Below are 24,326 nucleotides of genomic sequence, written 5' to 3' on the forward strand. Positions count from 1 at the left end.
GGAGGGATCAGCAACAACCTCAGCCCTTTATTGGGGTTTGGGCACCGCGAGCGGGGCCTGTCCCACTGCACAGGGACGGGGACACGGCCTGGGGACAGCCCAGGGTCCCCAGGGAAGGAAGGGGACACGGCCTGGGGACAGCCCCACGCAGCCTGAGCCCCCCAGGAAGGGGACAGAGGGTTGGAAGTTCCGCTGTGTAAGGCACAGTCCGAGGGCCGCTGGTGGCCAGAGGGACTCACCCAGGCCACCACGAGGGGGCTGTGACCCAGTCCAGGTGGCCACTGTGCCACAGGACACAGCTGGGAACAGCGAGTGGCCGCTCCCAGTGCCTGTCTGTCCGTCAGTCTGTCAGTCCGTGTGCTGACCCAACTCTGCTCCCTAATCCTCGTCTGAGTCCTGAGCCGCTGCCTTCTTCTTCTTCTTCTTTTTCTTCTTCTTTTCCTCCTCCTCCTCCTCCTCCTGCTGCTCAGGCTCCACCATGACTTTCCTTTTCTTCTTGGGCAATGGCTCCTCCTCCTCCTCCTCCTCTTCTTCCTCCACCCCATTCTCCTCGGGCTCTGCCTCTGCTTCTGACTCTTCTGGCTGCTGCTGCTTCTTCTTTTTCTTCTTCTTCTTGGCCCCCACGTCATTCTCCTGTGGGGAGAGCCCCACATCAGCTCTGACCCCTCACAGGGCCCAGGGACCCTCCCTCCCCGGCATCGGGAGCATCCAGGTCCCCCCAAAAGTGTCCCACCCCCATCCCCCCTCACCTCTGTCTCCATCACTGAGTTTTCTTCCTGCTCCTCAGCAGCCGCTGCCAGGGCCTCCAGCCGCCGCTTCTCCCTCTTCTTCCTCTTCTTCTCCTTCTTCTCCTGCCTCCTCTTCACCTCAGCCACCACCTCGTTGGCCTGGGGACACACACGGGGGACATGAGCGAGGGGAGGGGCCCAGGGTCTGTCCCCACACGCGGCACTGGTCGGATCAGACTCATTAAATCAGTCTTTGGCCTCCACAGTGGGTCAGGATGGCACAGTGACATCACCTCCGACACGGGCCCTCACCTTCATCCCCCAGCACCTCAGCATCATCCTCATCACCACAGGATCTCACCTTCATCCCTCCCAACACCTCACCATCGTCTTCATCACCTCCCCCAAGTTCACTGCCGCCAGCCCCTCCCATTCACAATCTTCATCCCCTGGTACCTCATCACTGCCATCTTCATCTCCCCAAGACCTCACCTCCATCATCTTCATCACCCCACCGCCACTTCCATCGTTTTCATCTCAGCCCCACACCTCCGTCACCTTCTTCACCTTTCCAGCACCTCACCTCCATCACCTTAATCTCCCCCCAGACCTCACCTCCTCCTCCATCTCTCCCACTGCCTCCACTTGTCACCCTCGCCACTCTTCTTCATCCCTCAGCATCCCCACCTCCTCTTCCTCCTCACCTCCACCACGGCCTCCTTCATCACCTCCAGGTTCTTGCGGGGCGGCTCCCCGGTCTCGTAGAAGGCCAAGCGCTCCTCCACCTGCTCCCGCAGCTTGTCCCCAAAGACACTGGTGGGGACCTCTGCAGGGAGGGGACAGGGGGGGCTCAGCACTGACCCTGCACCCCCAAACCCCCCCAGAGTCCCCCCCGTGCTCTGCTCAGCCCAGAGGAGTCACCATTCACGCGGGGTGAGATGCTGTTGACGAAAAATGTTCCCATCACGGCAGAGCGGCCCCCAATGTCCCCGAAGTGCCCACCAGGTGACAGTGCCCACTCTGGCCATGCCTGTGCCCCCAGACCCACCTGAGAAGCAGTCGATGCGTGAGGCAATGGTGCATTTGTTGGCCAGGTAGCGCGAGATCCGCCCCTTGTTCTTGGCGGCCGCGCGCCCGATGAAGGTGGAGTGGAAGATGAGGCCGTACTTGGGGGTGTTCCCCCGCGTCTTCAGCGCCCTGCCAGGGGCCAGGGGAGGGGGTCAGGACCCCTGAATGCAGCCCCCACCCACGAACAGCCCCTCCCCAGCCCGCTGTGCTCCGGGGGTCGCTCAGACTGGGCCGGCTGCTCACCCCCAGCGAGTCACAGCCGCGGCCGCGCGCCCGCCATCACCGCGACCGCCCCGGGGTACCTGAAGAGCGCCTTCTCGGCACCCAGGATCTGCACCGTCGACGCCGGGTACTTGGCCAGGTTGGTCAGGCTGCCAGCGTGCGAGATGAGGCGGGCACCCACCTGGGGGACAGCACACGGGGGGATTACAGATGGCCCTGAAGCCCCCAAGGGCACACAGAGTCCTCTGCAGGCCGGGGATCAGCAGTGGAAGTGTCAGCAGCACGACTCAGTGGATTGACAGATTCACTCTGACATCATCTCCGCGGCTGGGGAGGGGACACGGGGGCTCTTGGGGACACTCACCACCTCCCCGATGAGGGCTGACAGGCTGGGGGCCACCTGGCTCATCTTGGAGCGCAGGTACTCCTGCAGCCCCTTGCGGTAGTCGGACAGCGAGATGACGCGGCGGGAAAAGCTCTCGATGTTGATGAGGTCCAGGGGGGAGATGTCCATCCCTGGGGGTGGCAAGGGATGAGTGGCAGCACTGACCACACGTGGCCAGGCCCCCCTTGAGCCCCTCAGAGCCCTTCTCACCCATGGAGGAGCGGGAGGCCTCCAGGATGGCCTGGGCCTTGGCGCTGTCCATGACGATCTCCTCCAGCCCTTCCAGGCTCTCCTCGCTCAGCTCCCGGCGGTTCCCGATGAATTTGGCCACCCGGCAGTACATGGCGTTCTCGGGGACGATCTTGATCAGCTCGGGGAAATGGTAGCCGTACCACTCCCTGCAGGGACAGGGACACGGTCACTGGGGCCGGCCGGGCCCCACCACAGCTCTGTGTGTGTCCCCAGGCCACCCCACCACGTTCCCAAATGTCCCCCCCCGGTCCAGGCCGTGGCCCTGTGGCCCGGCCAGTGGCCCTTGGGGAGCTGCTGTCCCTCCCCGGTCTGTACAGGCAGTCGGAGCAGCGGCGGCTGCCTGTGGTAAGCATGGGGAGGGGGGACCCCCAAAACCCTTTAAACCACCCCAGATCTGTCCCCACTGACCCCAAAACCCTTTAAACCCCCCCAGATCTGTCCCCACTGACCGGACACGCATGGAGAAGGTGTTGATGTCCTTGTCCAGCTGGTCCAGCAGGCTGATGGACTGGATGATCATGTTGTCCACCCGGTGCACGTTGAATTTCACCTTGGCCCGGGAGTAGCTGTGGCCGAGCCCCAGCTGGGCCTTGGCCGCCGACTGCGCCGTGAGGCCCCGGACCAGCGCCGGGAAGTGCAGCCGGATCCCTGCAGGGACACGGTGTCACCACATGGACACTGAGATGCCACCACGTGCATCCCTAGGGACACCTCACAGCAGCGGCTCCCAGCCCCCCTCCCTCACCCCTCCCAGTTCAATCCCAACTAACCCAGGACCCCCCCGAGATGTCCCCTCTGTCCCCACTCACCGCGCATGAGCTCGGCCACGACGCCCCCGGTCTGGCACTGCACCCCCAGCTCCTCCAGCACGGCCGCGCCCATCTTGGCATCGCCCACCCCCAGCACCACCTTCTTCCTCTTGGGGGGCAGCGCCGTGTCCAGCAGCAGCCGCAGGTCCTCGTGCAGGACTCCTGCGGGACACGGAGGGGTCAGGGGGCCCGGGGGTCACCGGGGGAGGGGGATCCCGGTGCCCCGGCCCTGCACTCACCCTCGGACACGGCGTTCATGTTCTCCAGCGCGCTCTGCGCCGAGCGGAACGGCGAGAACGCCACGAGCTTCACCATGTTGAGGAACTTGCCGAGCGTGAGGACGCTCTCCTCCACCTGCGGGGGGGGGGGGGAACCGGGGGGCTCCGGTCACACCCGGGCACGGGGAACAATCCCTGGAGCGCGACCACTCCCGGGCCTTCCCCGCCGCTTTTCCCCTCGCCCCGACCCCTTCCACCTCTCCCCGTTCGCAGCCCCCGGTCCCTGTTTGTGCCCTCCTCCCTCCATCCTCCCGATCTCCGCTCCCGTCCTCCCCCACTCCGTTCCCAGCCTCCCCTACCCTCCCGTTCCTCACAATCCCCGCTCCCCCCGTTGCCATTGTCGTACCTGCGGCAGCTGCAGGCCGATCTCCTCCACCTCTCGCACGGCGAACACCGCGTACCCGGACGCATGTTCGAACAGCACGTGCAGCAGCACCTGCGGCACCGGAGGCTCCGCTCACCGAGGGCGGCACCGGGGCCCCGCTCCCGCCCATCCCCACTCCCGCCGCCCCGCCGGAGCGCCCGGCCCGGCTCGATGCGGCTCCCCCGGCCTCCCTCCTGTCCCGGCCCGTCCCGATGCTGTCGGAGGAGGCTCCTGGGCCTCCCCCTACTCCCGATGGCGTCGGATGCCGCTCCGGCCCGTCCCTCACTCACCATCGTCCTCCCGCCGCCGCCGCCGCCCGGAACTGACGTCGTGTCCTCGCCGGAATCTCCTCTCCTCCCACCTCCACCAATCAGTGCCCACTGCGCCGCTCCCTCAGCCAATCACAGAGGACAGCCCCCGATGGGCCCGCCCCGCAGCCAATCAGGAAGAGAATACGCTGACCCCGCCCCCTGGGCGGTGCCGGCCAATCAGAGCCGAGAGGGGGCGTTTCCTCCCGCCTTTTCCTGCGCGCCGGCCAATGGGAGCCCCGCGCGCGCGCTCCGGCCTCGCCCCTTCCCGCGTTGTTCGGGGCGCGCGCGGCCGCACGTGGCGAGACCCGCCATCCCCAAATGTCCCCCCGGTGCCATCCCGGGACCCCCAAATGGCCCCGTGTCTCCTCCCGGGGTCCCAGAACTCTCCCGATTCCCTCCTGGGACCCTCAGTGCCCTCCAAGTGTCCCCCTCGTCCCACCCGGGACCGCCAAATGTCTACCAGTGCTCGCGGTGCGATCCCAGGATCCCCAGACGTTCCCGTGGGTCCGTCCTGGGGCTCTCTGTGACCCTCGGGGTCCTCTCAGTCTCCTCCTGTGACCCCCCTAGTCCCTCTCCGTTAGCTCCCAGTCCCTTTTTCTGCTCCCCCGTTCCCACCCGAAGCCCCTCGTGTCCCCCCTCAATCCCCTCCTGTGTCCCCGCAGTGTCCCCGCCCCGGTGCCCAGCTCCAAGCGCAGGAAGCACATCCAGGGAAGTTTTATTGGATGCCAGGAGCACGGGGTGTGGGTTTCTGTAGTGTCCGAGAGCAGCGCGGGGGGCCCGGATCCCCCCGGGGGAAGCGGCTCCAGCTCCCACCCACGAATGGGGCCAGGGTGGGGGAGAAGCGGAGAGTCCCATGGGAGGGGACAGCGGGGTGGGGGTCCCTCGGGGGCGGCTCAGGCGACGAAGTGCTGCCGGAGGTGCTGGAGCAGGTCGGGGGTGAGCAGCACCCGGTGGGCTTGGCCGTGCCCCGGCGCGCACGGGATCGTGACCCGCCCGCACAGCGCCGGGCCCTGCGCCTGCTCCTGCTTGGCCTGCGGGGACAGCGCCGCGCTCAGAGTGTCCCCGGGCCACCCCCTGCTCTCCTGGGGGTCCCCAAGGGTCACCTGGGATGTGACCTGGTGGCTGTTGTGGGTCATGGGGTGCTGGGGTGGAGCAGGGGGTCCTCACCAGCCCGATCCCTTGGGATTGGGTTTTGTCAGAACAGGGGGTCCCTTGAAATTTGGGATCAGGAAAGGGGTCCTTTGGGATTGATTGGGGCCCCTCAGGAATGGGAATTTCTTGTGACTGGGGTCCCTTAGGATAAGGGGTGCCTTGAGATTGGGGTCTCTCAGGATAGGGGGTTCCTTGAGACTAGGGTCCCTTGGAATTGGGGAGCCCTCAGGAATGGGGTTTTTTTGTTATTGGCACCTCTTGGAATCGGGACTCCCTCAGGAATGGGAGTCCCTCGAGACTGGGGGACTCCTTTGGAATGGGGGTCCCTCAAGATTGGGGTCCCTCGGGACTGGGGCTCCCTCAGGACCGGGTTCTCACCTTTAGGAAGGAAGAGGACGGGAAGGTGCCAAAGGTGGTGGAGACACCGGCACCCGGCTGCTGCTGAACCATTTCCCTCAGCGTGTCGTCCTGGGGGGCACAGCAAGGTCACCCCAAAATCCACCCCATGGGAACCACTGTCACCCCCCAGAGCCCCTCACCCACCCCACGGAGTCCTTACCCACCCTGAGCACAAGGCAGAGGGGTCAAACCCAACTTTTTTGTGACTGGGAATGGCCAGCAGCACCTTGTCCCCTCACTGCCACCAGCCCCAGCCTGGCGCTCTGGAGGGCTGGGCTGGGGGTGTCACCAGGTCCCCCACCCCAGAGAAGACCCTTGCTCACCTTGAGGGCGTCGATGGAGTTCTTGAGGGCGCAGAGCCGGGCTGTCTGCTCCAGCAGCCGCGCTGACGAGCTCCTCGCTGTGAACAACGGGAAGGGAGGGATGAGCAATGGGGCACACGGACACAGCGGGGCAGCTGTGACCCCCTCGGGTCACTACCTGGGGGTCTGGGGGGTTTGATCTCCTCAGGTTGGTACCAGGTGGGTTTTGGGGGGGTTTGACTTTCTCAGATTGGTACCAGGTGGGTTTTGGGGGATTTGATGTCCTCAGGTTGGTACAGGCTGGGTTTTGGGGAGTTTTTACCTCCTCTGGCTGGTACTGGGTGGGTTTTGGGGGGGTTTGATCTCTTCAGGTTGGTACTGGGTGGGTTTGATCTCCTCAGGCCGGTACCAGGGGATTTCAGGGGGTTTGGACCTCCCCCGGTGGGTCTGGGGAAGGTTTAACCTCCTTGGGTTAGTACCAGGGGGGTTTCAGGGGCTTGGGGGCCTCCCCAGCAGGGAGAGGCTGAGCCACCCCAGAGCAGCTCAGCCTCTGGACACTGTTGTGTCCCCAACACACCAATGGCCCTGAGGGGGACAGGGATGGACACTGGGGGGACACAGGGCTGTCCGCCTTCAACCCAAACACCCCAAATCTGCCACCAGAGCAGAGCCCTCACCCTGGATCCCACCCCACATTGCTGCCAGTCCCTCTGTGGTGCCACAACCCCCTCAAATCCCAAAGGAACATTTCTGTAGGACCTACTGGATTTGCTCTGCCTCATGTCCACCACCTTGGCGTTGGCACTGAGCTGGTAGAGGGTCTCCAGGAGCTGCGTGGTTTTGCGGTAGAGGCTCTGCGTGGGCAGCCCCTCGCCCGGGCGCTCCCGGGCCACGGCCACCCGTGGCACCTGCAGAGGGGCCAGGCTGGCCAGCTCCATCTTCATCTGGGCACCCTGGGGTCCGTGGGAAACGGGAGTTAGGGACATGGGAAATGGGGGAAACGGCAGGAAAAAGCAGCGGGGAGGAGAGGCCGGATGGAAATGGGATGAAAGCAGAAAAGCAGGGGATATCTGGCAGGGAGAATCCTCAGGGAAGCCCTGGGACATCCATGGGAAGTGACACTTTGGATTTCAGAGCTGTTAATGAGCTGCTCCATCCCATCCATGAATTAATATCCATTATAATAGCTGGTTAATTGGATTATCTGCTGCTGTGCCCCATGGGGTGTTCATTAATCAATTAAGGCATCAATCAGGTTGTGCCAAGGTCTGCACTGAGGGGACCGGGGCTGGCAGGGACATCACCAGCACCCCCAGTTCCCCCAGTTCCCCCAGCATTGCCAGCTCCCAGTGCTGACCCTGCTCACAGCCCCTTCCCCTGGGGCCCTCCAGATGAGAGCCTGTTCTCCAGCTCATCCTACATCCCACAGGGACCACATCCCAAATGGATCCCATCCCACAGGATCACACCCCATTCCCCCTGACCTTGAGCAGGTTGTTCTCGTTCTTGAGGTGTTTCAGGGAGAGCTGCAAGGCGTCGATCTGCTGGAGCAGCAGAGGTGAATCCTTCACCTGGACGGGGCCAGAGCCACCTCCCGGCACCTGCCCGGCACCAACACCTGCACAGGGGCACTGCCATCAGCGTGTGACAATGGCACAGGGACACACTGTGCTGTCACCAACACCTGGCACTGCCATCAGCGTGTGACAATGGCACAGGGACACAGGGTGCTGTCACCAACACCTGGCACTGCCATCAGCAGTGTGACAGTGGCACAGGGACACAGTGTGCTGTCACCAACACCTGGCACTGCCATCAGCGTGTGACAATGGCACAGGGACACACTGTGCTGTCACCAACACCTGGCACTGCCATCAGCGTGTGACAATGGCACAGGGACACACTGTGCTGTCACCAACACCTGGCACCTCCCTGGAGAAGTCTCACCAGCTCCCAGTGCCCCTTCCCAAGGCTCTCCAGGTGGGGGTCACCCTACAGTTCCATGCTCATTCCTCCCTTCCCAACCCCTCTGGAGCCTCCAGGGTCAGCAGCATCCAAACAGGACCTGGATCCTTCTCCAGGTCCCAAATTGAGCCACATCCCAGGGTTTGGGTGTCCTGGGATTTCATTTCCCCCCATGCACTGGGGGCTGCATGCATGTCCATACCTCGCTGCTGTTCCTCTGCAGCACAGGGAGAGGGGCCAGGAAAGACAAGGAAAATCAGGATTAAAGCCCCGGATTGGGTGGGAGAGGAGCTGTGGCTGGAGCAGCTCCGGGCTCCCACAGCCACTTTCCCCATTCCCAGCAGCTGGGAGTGACCCTGCAATGCTCCCCCAGAGCCAGGGGTTTGGCACAGAGCTCCCAGGCTGCTCCTGCTCCTTTGGGAACGACAATGTGCCAGCAACATTCCTGGAAGCCAGGACTGGGAATGTGGGAGAGGCTGTGGCTCCATGAGAGCCAGGAGCTGCTGTGGGAGCACATTCCCAAATTCCTAGGCACACATCACCCCTGGACCTCCTGTGCCAGGAGGACACCCCAGCCCCACTGCAGGGATGAGGGTCCCTCACCTCCAGCGATGCCGGACACGATGGAGGCCACGCCCGAGGCCGGGGCCCCCCGCAGCCCCTCGATCGTTCTCTTGGACTGGTTGTTCAGGCGTTGCTTCAGCTCCACCTTCTCCGACTCCAGCTGGTCAATGTCAGCCTGGAGAGCGTCCATGGTCTCCTCAAACTCCCTGGGGAGAGCACACAGAGGGATGTGGGAGGCCAGGGATGCTGCTTGTCCAGGACTCCTTATCCTGTCCCTCCATGCCCTGTCCCCAGTCCCCCTCCAGCTCTCCTGGAGCCCCTTTAGGCTCTGGAAGGGGCTCTGAGCTCTCCCTGGAGCCTTCCCTTCTCCAGGTGAACATTCCCAGGAATGGAGAGAATCCAACTCTTGGAGCAGCTCTGTGGCTTCCTCTGGATGAGCTCCACCAGCTTCACACCCCCAGCCCCACTCCAAACTCACTTCTCCTTCTTTTTGAGCAGAGTTTGGGTCTCATCCAGCTTGGTCTGGATCTTTTCCACGCGGTCATCGGCGTCCTTGGATGCGCTGTCCAGTTTCTTCTCCAGGAGGCTGAGCCGCACGTTGGCCTCGCTGAGCTCCTCGCCCTGGAGCGGCAGGGAGGCTCCAAATCACCCACAGCACCCAGGGCTGGAACCCACAACAGCTCCCAGCTCCCACCCTGCACACCCCAGAACACTGTGGGGGCAAGATCTAGAGGGCAGCATCTCCCTGCCCACGGGAAAAACATCTGGATGGGGCTTGGGAGCAGCATCTCAACGTAGGAAGTCACCTGGAGTGTGGAGGTGAATCCCACAGCAGCCAGGGAGGTGGAGATGGGTGAGGGACAGGCAGGGATGGGTGAGGGACAGGCAGGGATGGGTGAGGGACAGGCTGGGATGGGTGAGGGACAGGCAGGGATGGGTGAGGGACAGGTTGGGATGGGTGAGGGACAGGCAGGGATGGGTGAGGGACAGGCTGGGATTGGTGAGGGACAGGCTGGGATGGGTGAGGGACAGGTTGGGATGGGTGAGGGACAGGCAGGGATGGGTGAGGGACAGGCTGGGATTGGTGAGGGACAGGCTGGGATTGGTGAGGGACAGGTTGGGATGGGTGAGGGACAGGCAGGGATGGGTGAGGGACAGGCAGGGATCAGTGAGGAGGAGCCAGGAAGGCAGGGATCAGTGAGAAACACCTCACCTTGATCTTGAGGGATTTCTTCAGCTCCTTGATGACCGTCTCCCTGTCCTCCAGCTTCAGCCCCAGCCCCTCAGCATCCGTGATCTCCGCCCTGAGCGCGGCCGCCCGGAGCTCCGCCGGCGGCGTGGGCTGGACCGGCGGGACAATCGGGAATTTAGGAACAATCCCAGACACCACAGCTGCCCAAATCCCCGTGCTGGTCACCCAGAGCCTCCTGGTGACCCTGGGCAGTGACAGAAGAGAGCCCACCCCACCTTGCTCTGCGGGCGGTCGGCGTCGTACTCGCCCTCCTGCATGGCCGTGGCCATTTTGTTCATGGTGGCCATGAGGATGCTGCAGGACTGGCGCAGGCACTCGTAGGGATTGATGCCCTGGGAGCCGTAAATCTGGGAAGGAAAAATTGGATTTTAGAGATTTGGGGTGTTTGAGGGTTTTTTTTTGTGTCGTTAGGTATTGATTTTTTTGGAGAATATTGGTTTTGATTGGAGGTTTTGGAGAAGGTTTTTAAATTTGAGTGATGAAGTTAAAATTATGGGTGTGCAGATACATAGAAGTGTGTGGTTTTATATGGTAAAGGGTTTTAACTTTGAGGTTTTTATAGTATAATAATAGGTATGAGATAAGATGGAGGATTTGGGGTGGTGGGGTTTTTTTGTTGTTTTTTTGACGGGTTTTTAAGTAGAAGTTTTTGGTTGGTTAGTTAGTGTTACATTGAGGGTTATGGGAATTTAGTTATTAGGTTAAAAGGATAAATAATATAGGTGTTAATTTTTTATTGGATTGTTTAGTTTTAAGAGATTTTGTAGTAGTTGGATTTTATTTTTTTGTTTTCAGTAGGGAGTTAGAAGTGTTGTTGAACGTTTTGTATTTTTTATAAGATGTAATAAATAATTAAGTTTGAATATGAGAAAATTTGTTTTTATTGTGTATATTTATTAATTTTGGTTTTGAGTGAAAGTAGAAGAGATTGGGATAAATTATTAATTAAGTAGTGTAAATCTTACCACAGTTACAGGGAAGGACCTGGCTGGTGGCCCTGGGCTGGGCTCACAGCCCCCAACCCACATCCTGTAACTGGTGTTTCCTGCTGACGGTTAAGGATGTCCCTCTGATATTTAAGGATGTTATTTGATGTTTAAGATGCTCCTCTGATGTTTAAAATGTCCCTCTGATGTTTAAGAATCATCCAATCTTAAAATCCGCATCCAACCCAAAACCTTCACTTCCATCAACAAATCCAACCAACAAAATGCAAAAAATTCCACACACAAAAATCAAAGTAACACCAAACAGAAGTGGACGATTTACATAAAATCCACCCCTTGTCCTTTCACCATAATTACACCAAAAAATCTGGAGACACCACATCCATTGTGTCCAGGGAAAGGAGATGGAAAAGGCTCTGGAGAGCTGAGGGGGCTCAGCCTGGTGAAAAGGATGCTCAGGGGGGGACCTTTCCTCTCTCTACAAAAACTCCCCATGATCCTTCCCCACTATGGAATGTGGGAATATGGATGGGATTCCCCACCACAGCTGCCAAAACCCCTCCACATCCCCTCAGCGAGGCCATGGAGCCGCGGGGACAGCGCAGGGCAAGGCAAGGCACACGTGTGGCATTCCCTGGGTGCCTTCCTGACCCCTTCCAGCAGGGAATGGTGAAGGATGTTCCAGCTGGGAATGGTGAAGGATGTCCCACCTGCTCGCTGACTTTGAAGGCCAGCTCCTCGAGGCGTGGGGCTGGCAGCCCCTCGTTCTCGGCCAGCGGGGCGATCAGCTGAGCCCCGGCCGCTGCCACCTCCTGCAGCACGGCCACCACCCACGTCAGGTGCTTCCGGCATTCCAGCAGCGTGTCCGACACCTGGAAGGGCGGGGCAGCGTGGGATGAGTGGCAATGGCACAGACATGGCTCCTGGAATCCACACATGCCCCGGGATCGTCACTGGGACGGGGGGAAGTAACCCCAGTAATTAGGGGAAGATGGAGGGAAAACAGGTCCTGAGTGTGAATCCAGGTGTCCATCCAGCATGGGAACGTAAAATCCAGGTGTCACATCCATTGTGGGCAGGGAAGGAGCACCAGGAGCAGCTGAGGGAGCTGGGAAAGGGGCTCAGCCTGGAGATTCAGGGGGGACCTTCTGGCTCTGCACAACTCCCTGACAGGAGGGGCAGCCAGGGGGTGGATTTGGGATCTTATCCCAGGGAACAGCCTCAGGCTGTGCCAGGTTGGATATTGACAAAATTCCTCCTGGGAAGGGTTGTCCCACCCTGGCACAGCTGCCCAGGACAGGGAGAGGTCCCTATCCCTGGAGGGATTTAACATCCACGTGGATGTGGCACTTGGGGACATGGTCCGTGATGGCCTTAGCCCCCTTAGTGCTGGGGACTCAGGGATCTCCGAGGGATTTTCCAACCTAAACCAATCCTTGATTCCATGATCCCAGCTCAGCTCGCAGCACTTCCCTGTGCCCTGAGCCGCTGCCCAGCTTCCCCAGGGTGTTTGCTGCCGGCCCAGTTCATCCCACAGCTCCCAGTTTGTGCCTGAGGGGTTCCCTGCCCCGCTCACCTGCGCTCCGAAGCCCAGGGCTGCGGGAATTCCCGGCGCGTCCGTGCCCGGCATGCGGCGCCGGATCTTCTTGCAGAACTGGCGGATGTCACTGCACGACGTCTCCAGGTCCTTGAGCAGGATGGCCAGGTCGGCCGCCTCCTGCCCGGCCTGGGGACACACAGGGACCTCAGAGGGACACTGGGACATGGGGGACTCAGAGGGACACAGAGACAGGGAGGGGCACGGGGACAGAGGGACATGGAGACATAGAGGGACCTCAGAGGGACACAGAGACAGGGAGGGGCACGGGGACAGAGGGACTCGGATCTCAGAGGGACATGGGAACAGAGGGACACGGGGACACCAAGGGACATGGGACACAAAGGGAATTTACACAGAGGGCGCCTCAGAGGGACAAAGGGAGAGGGACCTTAGAGGGACACGAGAAGAGAGGGACATGGGGACACAAAGGGACGTGGGGACACAGAGAGAGCTCAGAAGGTCACAGGGAGAGAGAGGGACATGGAGGGACCTCAGAGGAACACAGAGACAGAGGGACATGGGGACACAGAGGGACCTCTGACAGACACAGAGACAGACAGAGACCTCAGAGGGACACAAGGAGAGAGCAGGATACTAGAGGGACATGGAGACAGGGAAGGACCTCAGAGAGAGGGACAAGAAGGGATCTCAGAGGGACACGGGGACAGCAGGAAGCTGGCACGTGCCCAGCCATCCTGGCAGGTGCTACTCAGAGGAAGATCCTACCTGGAGGAAGATCCTACCTGGAGGAAGGCCCGCAGCCGGCACACCTCCACCCCCATGCAGTCCAAGGCACTCTGGGTGAACTGTAGGGACAGGCACAGGGACCCTCAGGACAGGGACAGGGACAGGGACACGGACAGGGACAGGGACAGGAGGGGTCCCAGGGCACTCTGGGGCTTCAGTCCCAGGAATTCCGGGATGGACCCTGACACGACCCCAGGGTTCTCAGGAGCAGGGAAACTGGCTGAGGCAGTCAGGCTATTTTTGGTCTATTTTGGTTTTATCCAGGGGGTGCAGGACGCTGGCTCTTCCCTTGGGAAATCCAGGATACAACCCCCACCCCGTGACATGAGGGTCTCCACACTCCCATTCCTGCTCTTCTTCCATGTCCCCATTCCCTGATCCCAGTGCCACCACTAGGGAAGAGTGGCTGCTCTGGGGAGTGGCAGCAGGGGCACCTCCCCTCCCACAGGGATCCTGGGGGACACAAAGGTGGAAAAGAGGGATCAGAGAAGGGTTGTCCCCACTCACCTTGATGTGGTCAGCCAGCTGCAGGGTGCAGTCCTCAGCCTGGTCGGCCAGGTGGATGCTGTACAGGTGCTGTGGGAATGGCAGGATCAGCATCCACAGGTGTTGGCACATATGGAAAAATCCAATGTGGGAACACTCAAAAAAAACCCCCCAAATTTTGAGGATTTGGGCCGTTTTTTAAATGGATATAACAACGGTGCCCCAAAAGAGACTGAATTCCACAGGTCAGCAGCATGGAAGGAAGGAATGTGGGACAGGGACACAGAGCAGGGGACACAGCCACCATCACCTGGGTGACAACACCCAAAGGACCGGGCTGCCAAAAGGAGCTAAATCCCAGCTGATCCATGGGCCAAGGGCTGGATATCCAACAGGTGAGGTGGCACCTGCCCCCAGTGTCACCCCCAGTGTCACCTGGTAGTACTTGATGGCTTTGGTGAGAGGCTCCACGTTGACAGTCTCGTCCAGCTGGTCCTTGTGGAGCAGCTCGATCAGGAAGTCCAGGGAGCGCTCGTGGACGCTCATCTCGGGGTACAGGGTCCCCACCTTCTTGTACACCTCCACACTGCAGCGGTTCAGGGCCCTGAGGGGACAGCGACAAGGGGCTGGGTGCATCTCTGGGAAATGGGACAGGGGACAGGGACACAGCCATGACCTGGCTGGTGCTGGAGGGTCCTTCCCAGAGGGACACGGAGATGTGACCCCTCACAAGGGAATAAGGGGATCTTGCTGCTTCTCTGTAGCCTGGCTCCCAAAATTCCTTTATATGTCACCTCTTGAGAAGGAGAAGGGGAACCCATCCTTCTTTTCTAGCTTGGTTCCCAAAATTCCTTCCCATGCCACCCTTTGAGAGGGACACGGAGAGGTCACAGAGAAGGGGACCCTGCTGCTTTTCCTAGACTGGCTCCCAAAATTCCTTCATGTATCACCTCTTGGGAAAGACACACACAGGTCACAGAGAAGGGGATCCTCATAAGGGAATAAAGGGATCCCACTGCTTTTTTCCTAGCCTGGCTCCCAAAATCCCTTCCCATGTGACCCTTTAAAAAGGACACAGAGAGAGGTCATGGAGAAAGGGATCCTGCTACTTTTTGCTAACCCAGCTCCCAAGATCTTGTGTGATCTCTTGGGGGAGACAGCAAGCTCATGGAAAAGGGATCCCACAGCTTTTTTTTTTTTTCCTAGCCTGGCTCTCAAAATCCCTTCCCTTATCACCCTTTAAAAGGAACACAGAGAGGTCATGGAGAAGGGATTCCACAGCTTTTTTTTTTTCTAGCCCAGCTCCCAAAATCCCTTCCCATGTCACCCTTTGGGAGGGACAAAGAGAGGTCATGGAAAAAAGATCCCACAGCTTTTTGCTAGCCTGGCTCCCAAGATCCCCTGTGATCTCTTGGGGGACACAGACAGGTCATGGAAAAGGGACCCCACAACTTTTTTATTTCTAGCCCAAAATCCCTTCCCTTGGGAAACACACACAAGGAGGGTCACAGAGAAATGACCTCACGACAAGGCAATAAAAGCAATCCCACCGCCCTTTCCCAATCCGGCTCCCCAAAATCCTGGAACTCCGCCCGCAAAGGGAGGGAGGGAGGGAAGGAAGGGGTTGGGGCGGGCACTCACTGCTCGTATTTGTGGAGCGTGGCCTGGAGCAGGCTCAGGGAATAGACGAGGCCGGCGGCGAAGCTGAGCTGTTCCCCCGGCGCTCCTCGCAGCCCCGCCCGCTCCGCGCAGCTCTCGCTCAGCTCGAACCTCTCCTGCGCCTGTTTGCTGATCAGCTCGGCCTGGGGGGACAGGGAGAGCCTTCAGGGCATCCCTCTGAGCCACGGGTGACAATCCCTGCACCCCCAAAACGTGAAATCCTTCGGGGCATCCCTCTGAGCCGTGCACCCCAAAAAGTTAAATCCTTCAGGGCATCCCTCTCAGCCGTGGGTGACAATCCCTGAACCCCAAAAAGTGACACTGGCAGCACGGCTGAGCGCTCTCATTGCTGTCACCACCCCTGGCTGCTTCTTCCCCTTCCCTTCTCCCAGATCATTTTATAATTGTGGAAAAATGGAATTTATTATTTATTTAATTATATTATATTATATATATTTATAGTCTATATTTTATATAGAATATATTTATATTATACATTCTATATAAAATATATATTCTATAGAATGCATATATAATAAATATATAAATAATATAGATATTATATAATAATATACAATAATATTATCCCCAAATTATCCCCAAATATGGCCAAAATGCACCTCAAAATTCACTCAATTTCACCTGTATCTTTATCTAAATGCATGTATTTTTATATTTACATGTATATGTATATGTGTATGTATATGTATGCCATTTATGGGGATAATTTCGGGATAATTTTGAGGTGAATTTTGAGGTGAATTTTGATGGTTTTTGGGGACAATTTTGAGATAATTTTGAGGTGAATTTTGGCCGCTTTGGGGGATAATTTTGAGGTTAATTTTGGCCATTTTTGGGGATAATTTTGAGGTGAATTTGGATGAATTTTGAGTTGAATTTTGATGGTTTTTGGGGATAATTTTGAGGTGAATTTTGTCCCGTTTTGGGGGGGGATCATTTTGAGGTGAACCCGGATGAATTCCGCGGTGAATTTTTGGGACGATTTCCCATCCCACCTTGCAGATGAGGCGTGGGATGAGCAGGAGCACCAGCACGCAGTCGTGGTCGCCGCCGTGGCGCAGGAAACTGTCGGGCATGAAGGAGGTGAGGAGGGACACGTGGCGATTGGCCTGCTGCACTTCCATCTGCCTCAGCTCCATCTCAATGGCCTGTGGGGACACACCAAGGCACCTCAGGGGCATAAATACAGCACCAAATGTCTTTTTAAATCAAGCACGTAACCTGCTGTCTTAGGTTGCAATACAGGATGTGACCAGAAGTTTGTATTCTGTCACCAGCTGTTAAACCAGCTGGGGCAGTGATCCTGATCTCTGTGGGAGATATTCTCTGCTAATGGAACATCTGTCAAACAGCTGGGGCAGTGTTCTTTATCTTTTCCACAACCCATCCTTCCTGCAGGAGATATCTCCTGTTAATGGGCCATGGAGTCCCAGGGCATGGCTGATCAAATTCCATCATCCCATTGGGTCCCACTAATAATTAACTGATAAAATTCCATCATCCCATTGGGTCCCACTAATAATTAACTGATAAAATTCCATCATCCCATTGGGTCCCACTAATAATTAACTGATAAAATTCCATCATCCCATTGGGTCCCACTAATGATTAACTGATACAATTCCATCATCCCATTGGGTCCCACTAATAATTAACTGATAAAATTCCATCATCCCATTGGGTCCCACTAATAATTAACTGATCAAATTCCATCATCCCATTGGGAGATGCTCCAGCCAGGGGGAGGAGCCAAGCCTTTCCTGCCCAGATAAAATCTGAGGTTTGGAACATCAGGGCAGCCTTTTCCCACTGGATCCCAGAGGAAAACTGGAACTTTCCACATCATCACTGGACCTCGGGAGGAAAACTGCACCTTCTCCAGGAGCCCTGCTCCAGCAGAGCCACATCTGTCACTGCAGGAGGATGCAGCCACCATGGAATGGGACTGCACCAACCCCTGACTGACTGACGGGGTCAGCTTGGATTCTCACTCCGTCAGTGTTTTTGGGTTTGCTCTCTGTAATACTGCATTTCTATTTTAATTTTCCTAGCAAAGAACTGTTATTCCTATTCCCATATCTTTGCCTGAGAGCCCCTTAATTTCAAAATTACAATAATTTGGAGGGAGGGGGTTTACATTCTCCATTAAAAAAAAAAAAAGAGGCTCCTGCCTTTCTTGGCAGATACCTGTCTTTTAAACCAAGACCTGCAATCAACCAAAATTAGCCTGCAGTTGAACTCACAATAATAAAACAATTGTAATCACAAGTCTCCTGAATACTGGTGCTGATGTTACAGTGATTTCTTATTTGTTTTAGCCAAAAAAATGAACTTTAGTTACACCTTTAAATGCTATTACAAGTATCAAGGGAGCATATGCCAGCAAAGTAAATACACGATCACAGTCAAAAAACCTGAAGGGAAAACAACAACTATTTGTGGTGCAAAACCCCTTCAAAGCATGAAGAAGAAACCTTCTGTCTCAGTGGGGAGTGAGACTGGAAGTGGATTTTGAAGGGGACCACAACCCCAAAGCTGTCCTGGAAAACTGACAACCCTGTTTGGGTGAGTCAACGGCCCCTGGACAAAGAGAAATTGAGTGCCCTCAAAAACTGGTCCAAGAACAACTACAGAAAGGCCAAATTAAAAAGACCAACAGTCCCTGGAATTCACCAGTGTTTGTCATCCACAAGAAAGCATCTGATTCTTGGAAACTGCTTCAAGATCTCAGGAGAATTAATGAAGTGATAGAGGACATGGGACCTCTACAATCAGGATTGCCTTTTCTCTCAGTGATTCCAAGAGACTGGACTCTTGTCATCACAAATTTAAAAGATTGTTTTTTCAATATTCCACTTCATCCAAAAAATGCTCCACAGTTTGTTTTTTCAGTTCCAAGCATCAACAGACAAGAACCTCTGCAAAGATACCACTGGGTTGTTTTGCCTCAAAAAATAAAGAATTCACCTACTATCTGCCAATGGTTTGTGGCTCGAGCTCTGGCTCCAGCTCACCAGGAGCATCCACGAAGAATCATTTTACATTTATAAATTATTTAATTATTTCAGCTTCTACTCAAAAGGAAATAAAAGAGGCTCGTGACAGTGTTGTCACAGCAGTCCAAGATGCAGGACTTGAAATCTCCACTGAAAAAATACAAAAAATCTCACTTTGAAAGTACTCAGGGTGGAAAATGACAGAACAATCCATCAGGACTCAAAAAATACAGCTTTGGACTAAAGCTAACACCTTGCAAGATCTGCAGAAACTTTTAGGAGGAATCAACTGGATCAGAGCCACTTTAGGAATTACTAACGATGAACTTGCTCTGGTTTTTGACTTGCTCAAGTGTGGTGGTTTCTAAAGGTTTTTTGCAATTTTTACTTGTTTGAACTTGGGCAGTCTTTTTTGTACTTGACAAGGACTAATCAGTGTTAGATTTTTAATACTGGCACTAATGGAAAGGTTTACGGGTTTTTGTGAAATACACATGTAAAAACAAAAAAAACTTTGGGAAAGCTTTTTTTTTTTTGTCTTCAATAATTATGTAGAAGGAGGAAAAGTGGTCTAAAGTTTTATTCTAAGTTTTTTTTCCCTGTATAATTTCTAGTAATAAAATTTCTCTTTATACCATTTAAAATTAAAACTATTCTACCTTCCTCCTAATCCTATTTCACAGCAAAAACAAAAAAAAAAAATTCAAATTAACAAACCAAAACCACTACATCATGAAATCCTGTTTCTTGGAGAATGCCTCAATGCCTGTCTGGGATCTCCCAGTGCCACCCCCTGCCATGGGCAGGGACACCTTCCACTATCCCAGGATGCTCCAGCCTGGCCTTGGACACTTCCAGAGGTGGGGTAGCCAAATTTTCTCTGGGAAATCCATTCCAGGGCTTCACCACCCTCACAGGGAAGAATTTCTTCTCAATATCTCATCTAACCCTGCCCTCTGGCAGCAGGAAGCCATTCCCTGTGTCCTGGAGCTCCATTCCCTCGTCTCCAGTCCCTCTCCAGCTCTCCTGGAGCCCCTTTAGGCTCTGGAAGGGGCTCTGAGCTCTCCCCAGAGTCTTCCCTTCTCCAGGGGAACATTCCCAGCTCTCCCAGCCTGGCTCCAGAGCAGAAGGGCTCCAAAATCATCGAATGGTTTGGGTTGGAAGGAAATTAAAACCTATCTCACTCCACCCCTCCCACTATTCAAGGCTGCTCCAAGCCCTGTCCAGCCTGGCTTTGGACACTTCCAGGGATCCAGGACAGCCCCAGCTCTGGGAATAGCCTGTCTCAGGGCATGGATAAACCCATCCAGGTCTCCTGCTGGCCCTACCTTGGCGTGGGCTTTCGTCTCTGCAAATTTGATCTTGAAGTCGAACATCTCGGGGGGCGGCTGCTGCTGCTTCTCTGCAGATGCTTCCTGCTGGCTCATCAGCTCCCGGTTCACATCCTGGCCACGGGGAGATGGGACACAGGGACATGGAGATCAGGGACCCCTCAGCCTCAGAAAACCCCTCCCCAAACCTCCCAGCATCTCCTCCTTGTGCAACTCCCAGTGAAGGTGGAAAGGAGGGAGAGGCACCCAGAGTGTTCCAGTCCAGGAATATCTGCAGGCTCATTCCCCAGCTCCCTTCCCTGCCAGGAGGCCTGAGCCCAGGGCTGGGATAACCCCCCACAGGGAAGATTTCTTCCCCAATATCCCATCTAAATCTCCACTTTTCCAGTGGGAAGCAATTCCCTGTGTCCTATCTCTCCAACCCTTGTCCCAAGTCCTTCTCCAGCTCTCCTGGATCACGTTTAAGGCACTGTAAGGGGCTTTGAGCTCTCCTTGAAGCCCTCACTTCTCCAAGCTGGACATTCCCAGCATCTCCCTGTAGGAGAAGGCATTGGGAGGCTCCCCATGGAAGCTCCATGAGGAACCCACCCAGCTCCAAGCTGCATCCTACCACACCCAGCTCCATGAGACATTCCCAAAGGGATGCTCCCTCTGTCTCTCCTGGCCACCAGCTGATCCCCAGGAGGAGCTGGAGGTGTCCCAAGGGGCCGTACCTGCAGGTGAGCCGTGAGCTCCCGGTATTTTTTGATGGTCTGCTGGTAGTCAGCCACGGTTTCCTGCGCGGCCTCCACGCGTTTCTCGGCCTCGCGCACGCGCGCCGTGGCCATGTCCAGCTGCTCCCGCAGCTCCAGCTCCGTCTCCCGGGCGTTCTCCTGCAGCTCGTCGTTCATCTCGTTCATGGCTTCCTGCCAGGAGGTGGCACCAGGGGGACAAAGTCACACGGCGTGCCTCAGGCTCTGGAGAGATTCCCCAAATCTCTCTGGGGAGCTCCATTGTTCCAGCCTCCAATCCTGACCCCCTGGAGCAGCTGTTATCCCAGGGAATTCGGCCTTACCAAGTCCCCGACGGTCTCACGCAGCTCCCGGACCTTCTCCTCCAGATCCAGGTTTCTCTCTGTCAGAGTCTCCACCATCTCTTCAGCACCCAGCGCTGCGTCCACCTGCCAGGACACACATCCCAATCCATCCCTGTGCCAGGACACACATCCCAATCCATCCCTGTGCCAGGACACACATCCCAATCCATCCCCTGCCAGGACACACATCCCAATCCATCCCTGTGCCAGGAAACACATCCCAATCCATCCATGCACCAGGACACACATCCCAATCTATCCCAGCACGTGGTGGCACACACAGTTTCAGAGGAGAAATGGGCATTTTAGGGTCTCTGCTGAGACATCACCTCTGCCAGGATCCCAGCTGAGCCACTGCAGGTGTGACCCAGTCTGGAAGGATTGCAGGGAACAGGGATCCTTCCTGGGGGCTTCCCAAGGAAGGACCATCATCATCCCAGCAGAAAGGTGGGGTAAGTGGACATGGAGCATCATCCATGTCCTGTGTTCAGGAATCACCCCACATCCAGGCAGAGCCCAGCACAGCCCTGCTGCTGGAACAGGGTTTGGAATTAGGGAATATGGGATCGGGAGTGTGGGGTCACTGTAAGTGGCTCTACAGGAGTCTCAATGCCCCAAATGTCCACGAAGGGTCCCAAACATCCCATCCCAGCTGTCCCTCACCTGCTCCTTGAGCTCATCCACCGTCTTCTCTGCCTGCTTCACCTCCTCCTGCAGCTTCTCCCGCTGCTGCCGCAGCGACTCCAGCTCCGTGTTCTTCTTCTCCATCTGCTTCTGGAGCTTCACGTGCTCCTGCTTCTCTGAGGCAGACAAATCCCGCATCCTGGGACAGCCACAGGTCCCATCAGGGCCAGCCCAGGAGCACCTGGTCCCTCTCTGCCCCTGCCTGCCCCAGCCAGGGTAACAGAGCTCATCCGTCCCCATCAGTCCCTCCCTGGTGGGGACATGAGCAACATTCCCAAAATTCAGCTCATTTACAGCAGGGGATGGGTCCCACCTTGGCTATGGATTCCCAAATAAAAAGCCTTTGAGTCCCCAAGCCCTGGAAGGTGGGATCATGCAGGGAAAGGCAGATCTCAGGCTGGGCAGGGTCTGGAGAACTATGCTGGGATACTGAGCACTGCATCCATAGGGACTGAGGCATGGGAATGGACTGGAGTGGCTCATTTTGTCCCCATCCCCTGTGACAAGGGACTCTCCCTTCCCTGTGGATGCTTTAAGAGCTTGGCAAAGATCCCAGACCCATCAGCAGGAATGGCATGGGCTGCTCCAGAGAAGGATTGGGATTGGTGCTGTGGGACTTAGGGAGCACAAGAGGCCTGGGAAGGAATTTCGGGAAGCACAAGTGGGCTCTCACCTGACAAGAGCCTCCTTGAGCCTGGCATTCTGCTCCTCCAGCTGCTTGACCTGGTAGCTGGATGCTGCTCCATCAGAGCCTGCAGAGGAAGGGAAGAATCAGAATCCCAGACTGGTTTGGGTGGGAAGGCACCTTAAATCCCACCCATCTCCATCCCCTGCCATCTATCCCAGGGTGCTCCAAGCCCCATCCAACCTGGCTTTGGACACTTCACGGGATGGAGCAGCCACAGTTTCTCTGGAAAAATTAATTCCAGGACCTCAAGACCCTCACAGAGAAGAATCCCTTCCCAATATCCCACCTAACCCCACCACCGTTTCCCATTCTCCAAGCCCAAAGTCCCTCTCCCCTCCCACCTTTCTCCTCAATCTCGTGCTTGAGGATCTCCAGGTCCATGGTGAGGTATTCCACCTTCTCCTTGAGGGAATCCACCTCCTGCTGCAGGGACTCTGCCCTCTCCTCGGCCATCTCCTTGTCCAGCGTGGCCATCTCGATGGCATCGGCCGTGTCCGCCATCTCCTCCATGTACCTTTCCTTGGCTTCCAGGGCATCCTTGGCTTCCTGTGGGCAAGCACAGCAGGTGAGGGGAACCCACAACTCCAGACAGACCCCACAACAACCCTTGGGAAATTATTGGCTCTCCTAAATCCAATGGATACTGGTTTATCTGGGATGGGAGGGGATGATCCAGAGCTCCACGGTGTCCCACTCCCCTTTTCCCTGCTCCACACCCTTCAGGAAAACCTTCTGCAGCTGAGGACAAAGGCAAGGGGACAGGGAATACTGGAGCAGACAGATAAATCCCTGGGGAAAGAAACTAGGAATCCACCGTGGAAAAGTAGGGCAGGGAGAAGGAAATGCTCCTCGGCTGCTTGGATGGAGTCCTGGGAGCTGCAGGCACAGGTGAGAAGGAAAGGAAAGCACCTGGAACTCCTGGGGAGAGAGAGGGAAGAAGGAAGCACCTGGAGAGACAGAGAGAAGAGGGAAACATCTGGAGAGAAAAGGAAGAGGGAAGCACCTGGAAAGAGAGGGAATAAGGAATTCTAAGTCCCACCTTGGCTCAGCCTGATTTCCAAATACACCTGATGTCGATTTGGAGCAGAGGAAAAGACCTCGAGTTGCACCAGGGGAGGTTTAGCTGGATATTGGGAAAATTTCCTCCCAGAAAGGTTTGTCAGGGCTGGAATTCCTCCTGGACTCAGCTCTCCAGGGACTGCCCCATTCCCAGGGACACTCACTCACCTTCTTGGCCTCCTTCAGGCGCTTCTGGAGGTCAGCCTGCTGCTCCTGCATTTTGCTCTTCCATTCCTGCACCTGCTCCAGCTGGATCTTGTACTTCTCCAGCTCCTTGAGCTTGGCCTTGTCCTCATTCCGCTTGATTTTCAGCGTCTCCAGCTTCTCCTCAAGGTCCCTGACCTGAGCACGGAGATTCTCCTCCTCCTACAACACCGAGCCAAGAATTAGGGAAGGAGCAGGGACATCCCTTGGACAGAGCTCTGGGGATGTTCCTGGAAGCCCACAGAACCTGGCCTGACTTTTGTGATCAATATTGGAGCAGTTTGAGAAGAGAGACTTGGGACAAGGGCCTGGAGAGCCAGAACAAGGGGGAATGGCTTCCCACTGCAGCCAGCAGGATTAGTTGGGATATTGGGAAGGAATTCCTGGCTGTGAGGGTGGAGAAGCCCTGGCACAGGTCGCCCAGAGAAGCTGTGGCTGCCTGATCCCACTGCAGCATCCACATCATTCCCAAGTGATCTCCCCCCAGGGAAAACTGATCCAGGTCCTTTTCCAGCAGCTCAGCTCCCAGGGCAGGGAAAGGCTGATGCCAGCATTCCTGAAGGAAGGGCTGCAGGGACAAAGGGATGTGACCTCCCTCCCTGGCAGCAGCCACAGGGGCTAAAGTTTCAAATCCCAAAGCTGGGTGACAGCAAGGAACAGGAAAAATCCAGAACCTCCCACAGATTCCTCTGCTGCTTTCCCAGCCTGGACATGCTGATGTCCCCAAAAAAGCCAGTTTTGCACCCAGTTACAGGAATCAGTTAGCAGAGAGCCCTGG

The 24,326-nt window shown here is 56.5% G+C and overlaps 2 protein-coding genes and 2 non-coding genes across 9 annotated transcripts in view; all 4 read right to left on the minus strand.

Moving 5' to 3' along the window:
- Nucleotides 1-7: 7 nt before the first annotated feature.
- Nucleotides 8-4,458, minus strand: NOP56 (NOP56 ribonucleoprotein). The gene is made up of 12 exons (XM_014876144.2): nt 4,397-4,458; nt 4,089-4,178; nt 3,704-3,818; nt 3,465-3,626; nt 3,105-3,303; nt 2,614-2,801; nt 2,383-2,534; nt 2,099-2,199; nt 1,777-1,925; nt 1,433-1,554; nt 750-887; nt 8-633 (listed from the first exon to the last, which is right to left on the minus strand). Exons 1-12 carry the CDS (start codon nt 4,397-4,399, stop codon nt 379-381), a joined length of 1,674 nt encoding a protein of 557 aa, XP_014731630.2. The 5' UTR covers nt 4,400-4,458; the 3' UTR covers nt 8-378.
- On the minus strand, nt 958-1,026 carry LOC148223834 (small nucleolar RNA SNORD57). The gene has a single exon (XR_015803592.1). It is a non-coding gene; the product is annotated as a small nucleolar RNA SNORD57 (small nucleolar RNA).
- LOC148223835 (small nucleolar RNA SNORD56) lies at nt 1,628-1,700 on the minus strand. The gene has a single exon (XR_015803593.1). It is a non-coding gene; the product is annotated as a small nucleolar RNA SNORD56 (small nucleolar RNA).
- A 657-nt stretch (nt 4,459-5,115) lies between the features above and the next one.
- Nucleotides 5,116-24,326, minus strand: part of DCTN1 (dynactin subunit 1) — a 50,920-nt gene continuing 31,709 nt past the window's right edge. For 4 of the 6 annotated variants that reach the window (XM_088162920.1, XM_088162921.1, XM_088162919.1 and 1 more), the window contains 24 exons: nt 23,513-23,710; nt 22,627-22,831; nt 22,271-22,349; nt 21,577-21,736; nt 20,893-20,997; nt 20,552-20,743; nt 19,836-19,952; nt 16,507-16,659; nt 15,473-15,633; nt 14,267-14,435; nt 13,853-13,921; nt 13,342-13,404; nt 12,575-12,724; nt 11,709-11,870; nt 10,267-10,398; nt 10,013-10,141; nt 9,278-9,420; nt 8,839-9,005; nt 8,438-8,452; nt 7,755-7,888; nt 7,034-7,223; nt 6,292-6,368; nt 5,948-6,037; nt 5,116-5,448 (listed from right to left, as the gene is read on the minus strand). In XM_088162920.1, coding sequence (XP_088019046.1) covers nt 5,311-5,448; nt 5,948-6,037; nt 6,292-6,368; nt 7,034-7,223; nt 7,755-7,888; nt 8,438-8,452; nt 8,839-9,005; nt 9,278-9,420; nt 10,013-10,141; nt 10,267-10,398; nt 11,709-11,870; nt 12,575-12,724; nt 13,342-13,404; nt 13,853-13,921; nt 14,267-14,435; nt 15,473-15,633; nt 16,507-16,659; nt 19,836-19,952; nt 20,552-20,743; nt 20,893-20,997; nt 21,577-21,736; nt 22,271-22,349; nt 22,627-22,831; nt 23,513-23,710 — 3,198 coding nt within the window. In that variant the 3' untranslated portion in view covers nt 5,116-5,310. The remainder of the gene's footprint in view (nt 5,449-5,947; nt 6,038-6,291; nt 6,369-7,033; nt 7,224-7,754; nt 7,889-8,437; nt 8,453-8,838; nt 9,006-9,277; nt 9,421-10,012; nt 10,142-10,266; nt 10,399-11,708; nt 11,871-12,574; nt 12,725-13,341; nt 13,405-13,852; nt 13,922-14,266; nt 14,436-15,472; nt 15,634-16,506; nt 16,660-19,835; nt 19,953-20,551; nt 20,744-20,892; nt 20,998-21,576; nt 21,737-22,270; nt 22,350-22,626; nt 22,832-23,512; nt 23,711-24,326) is intronic. The other 2 variants (XM_088162922.1, XM_088162917.1) reach the window with 1 other exon arrangement.

This window comes from Sturnus vulgaris, chromosome 4, assembly GCF_052056855.1.
Source record: "Sturnus vulgaris isolate bStuVul1 chromosome 4, bStuVul1.hap1, whole genome shotgun sequence".
NCBI classification, from domain to species: domain Eukaryota; kingdom Metazoa; phylum Chordata; class Aves; order Passeriformes; family Sturnidae; genus Sturnus; species Sturnus vulgaris.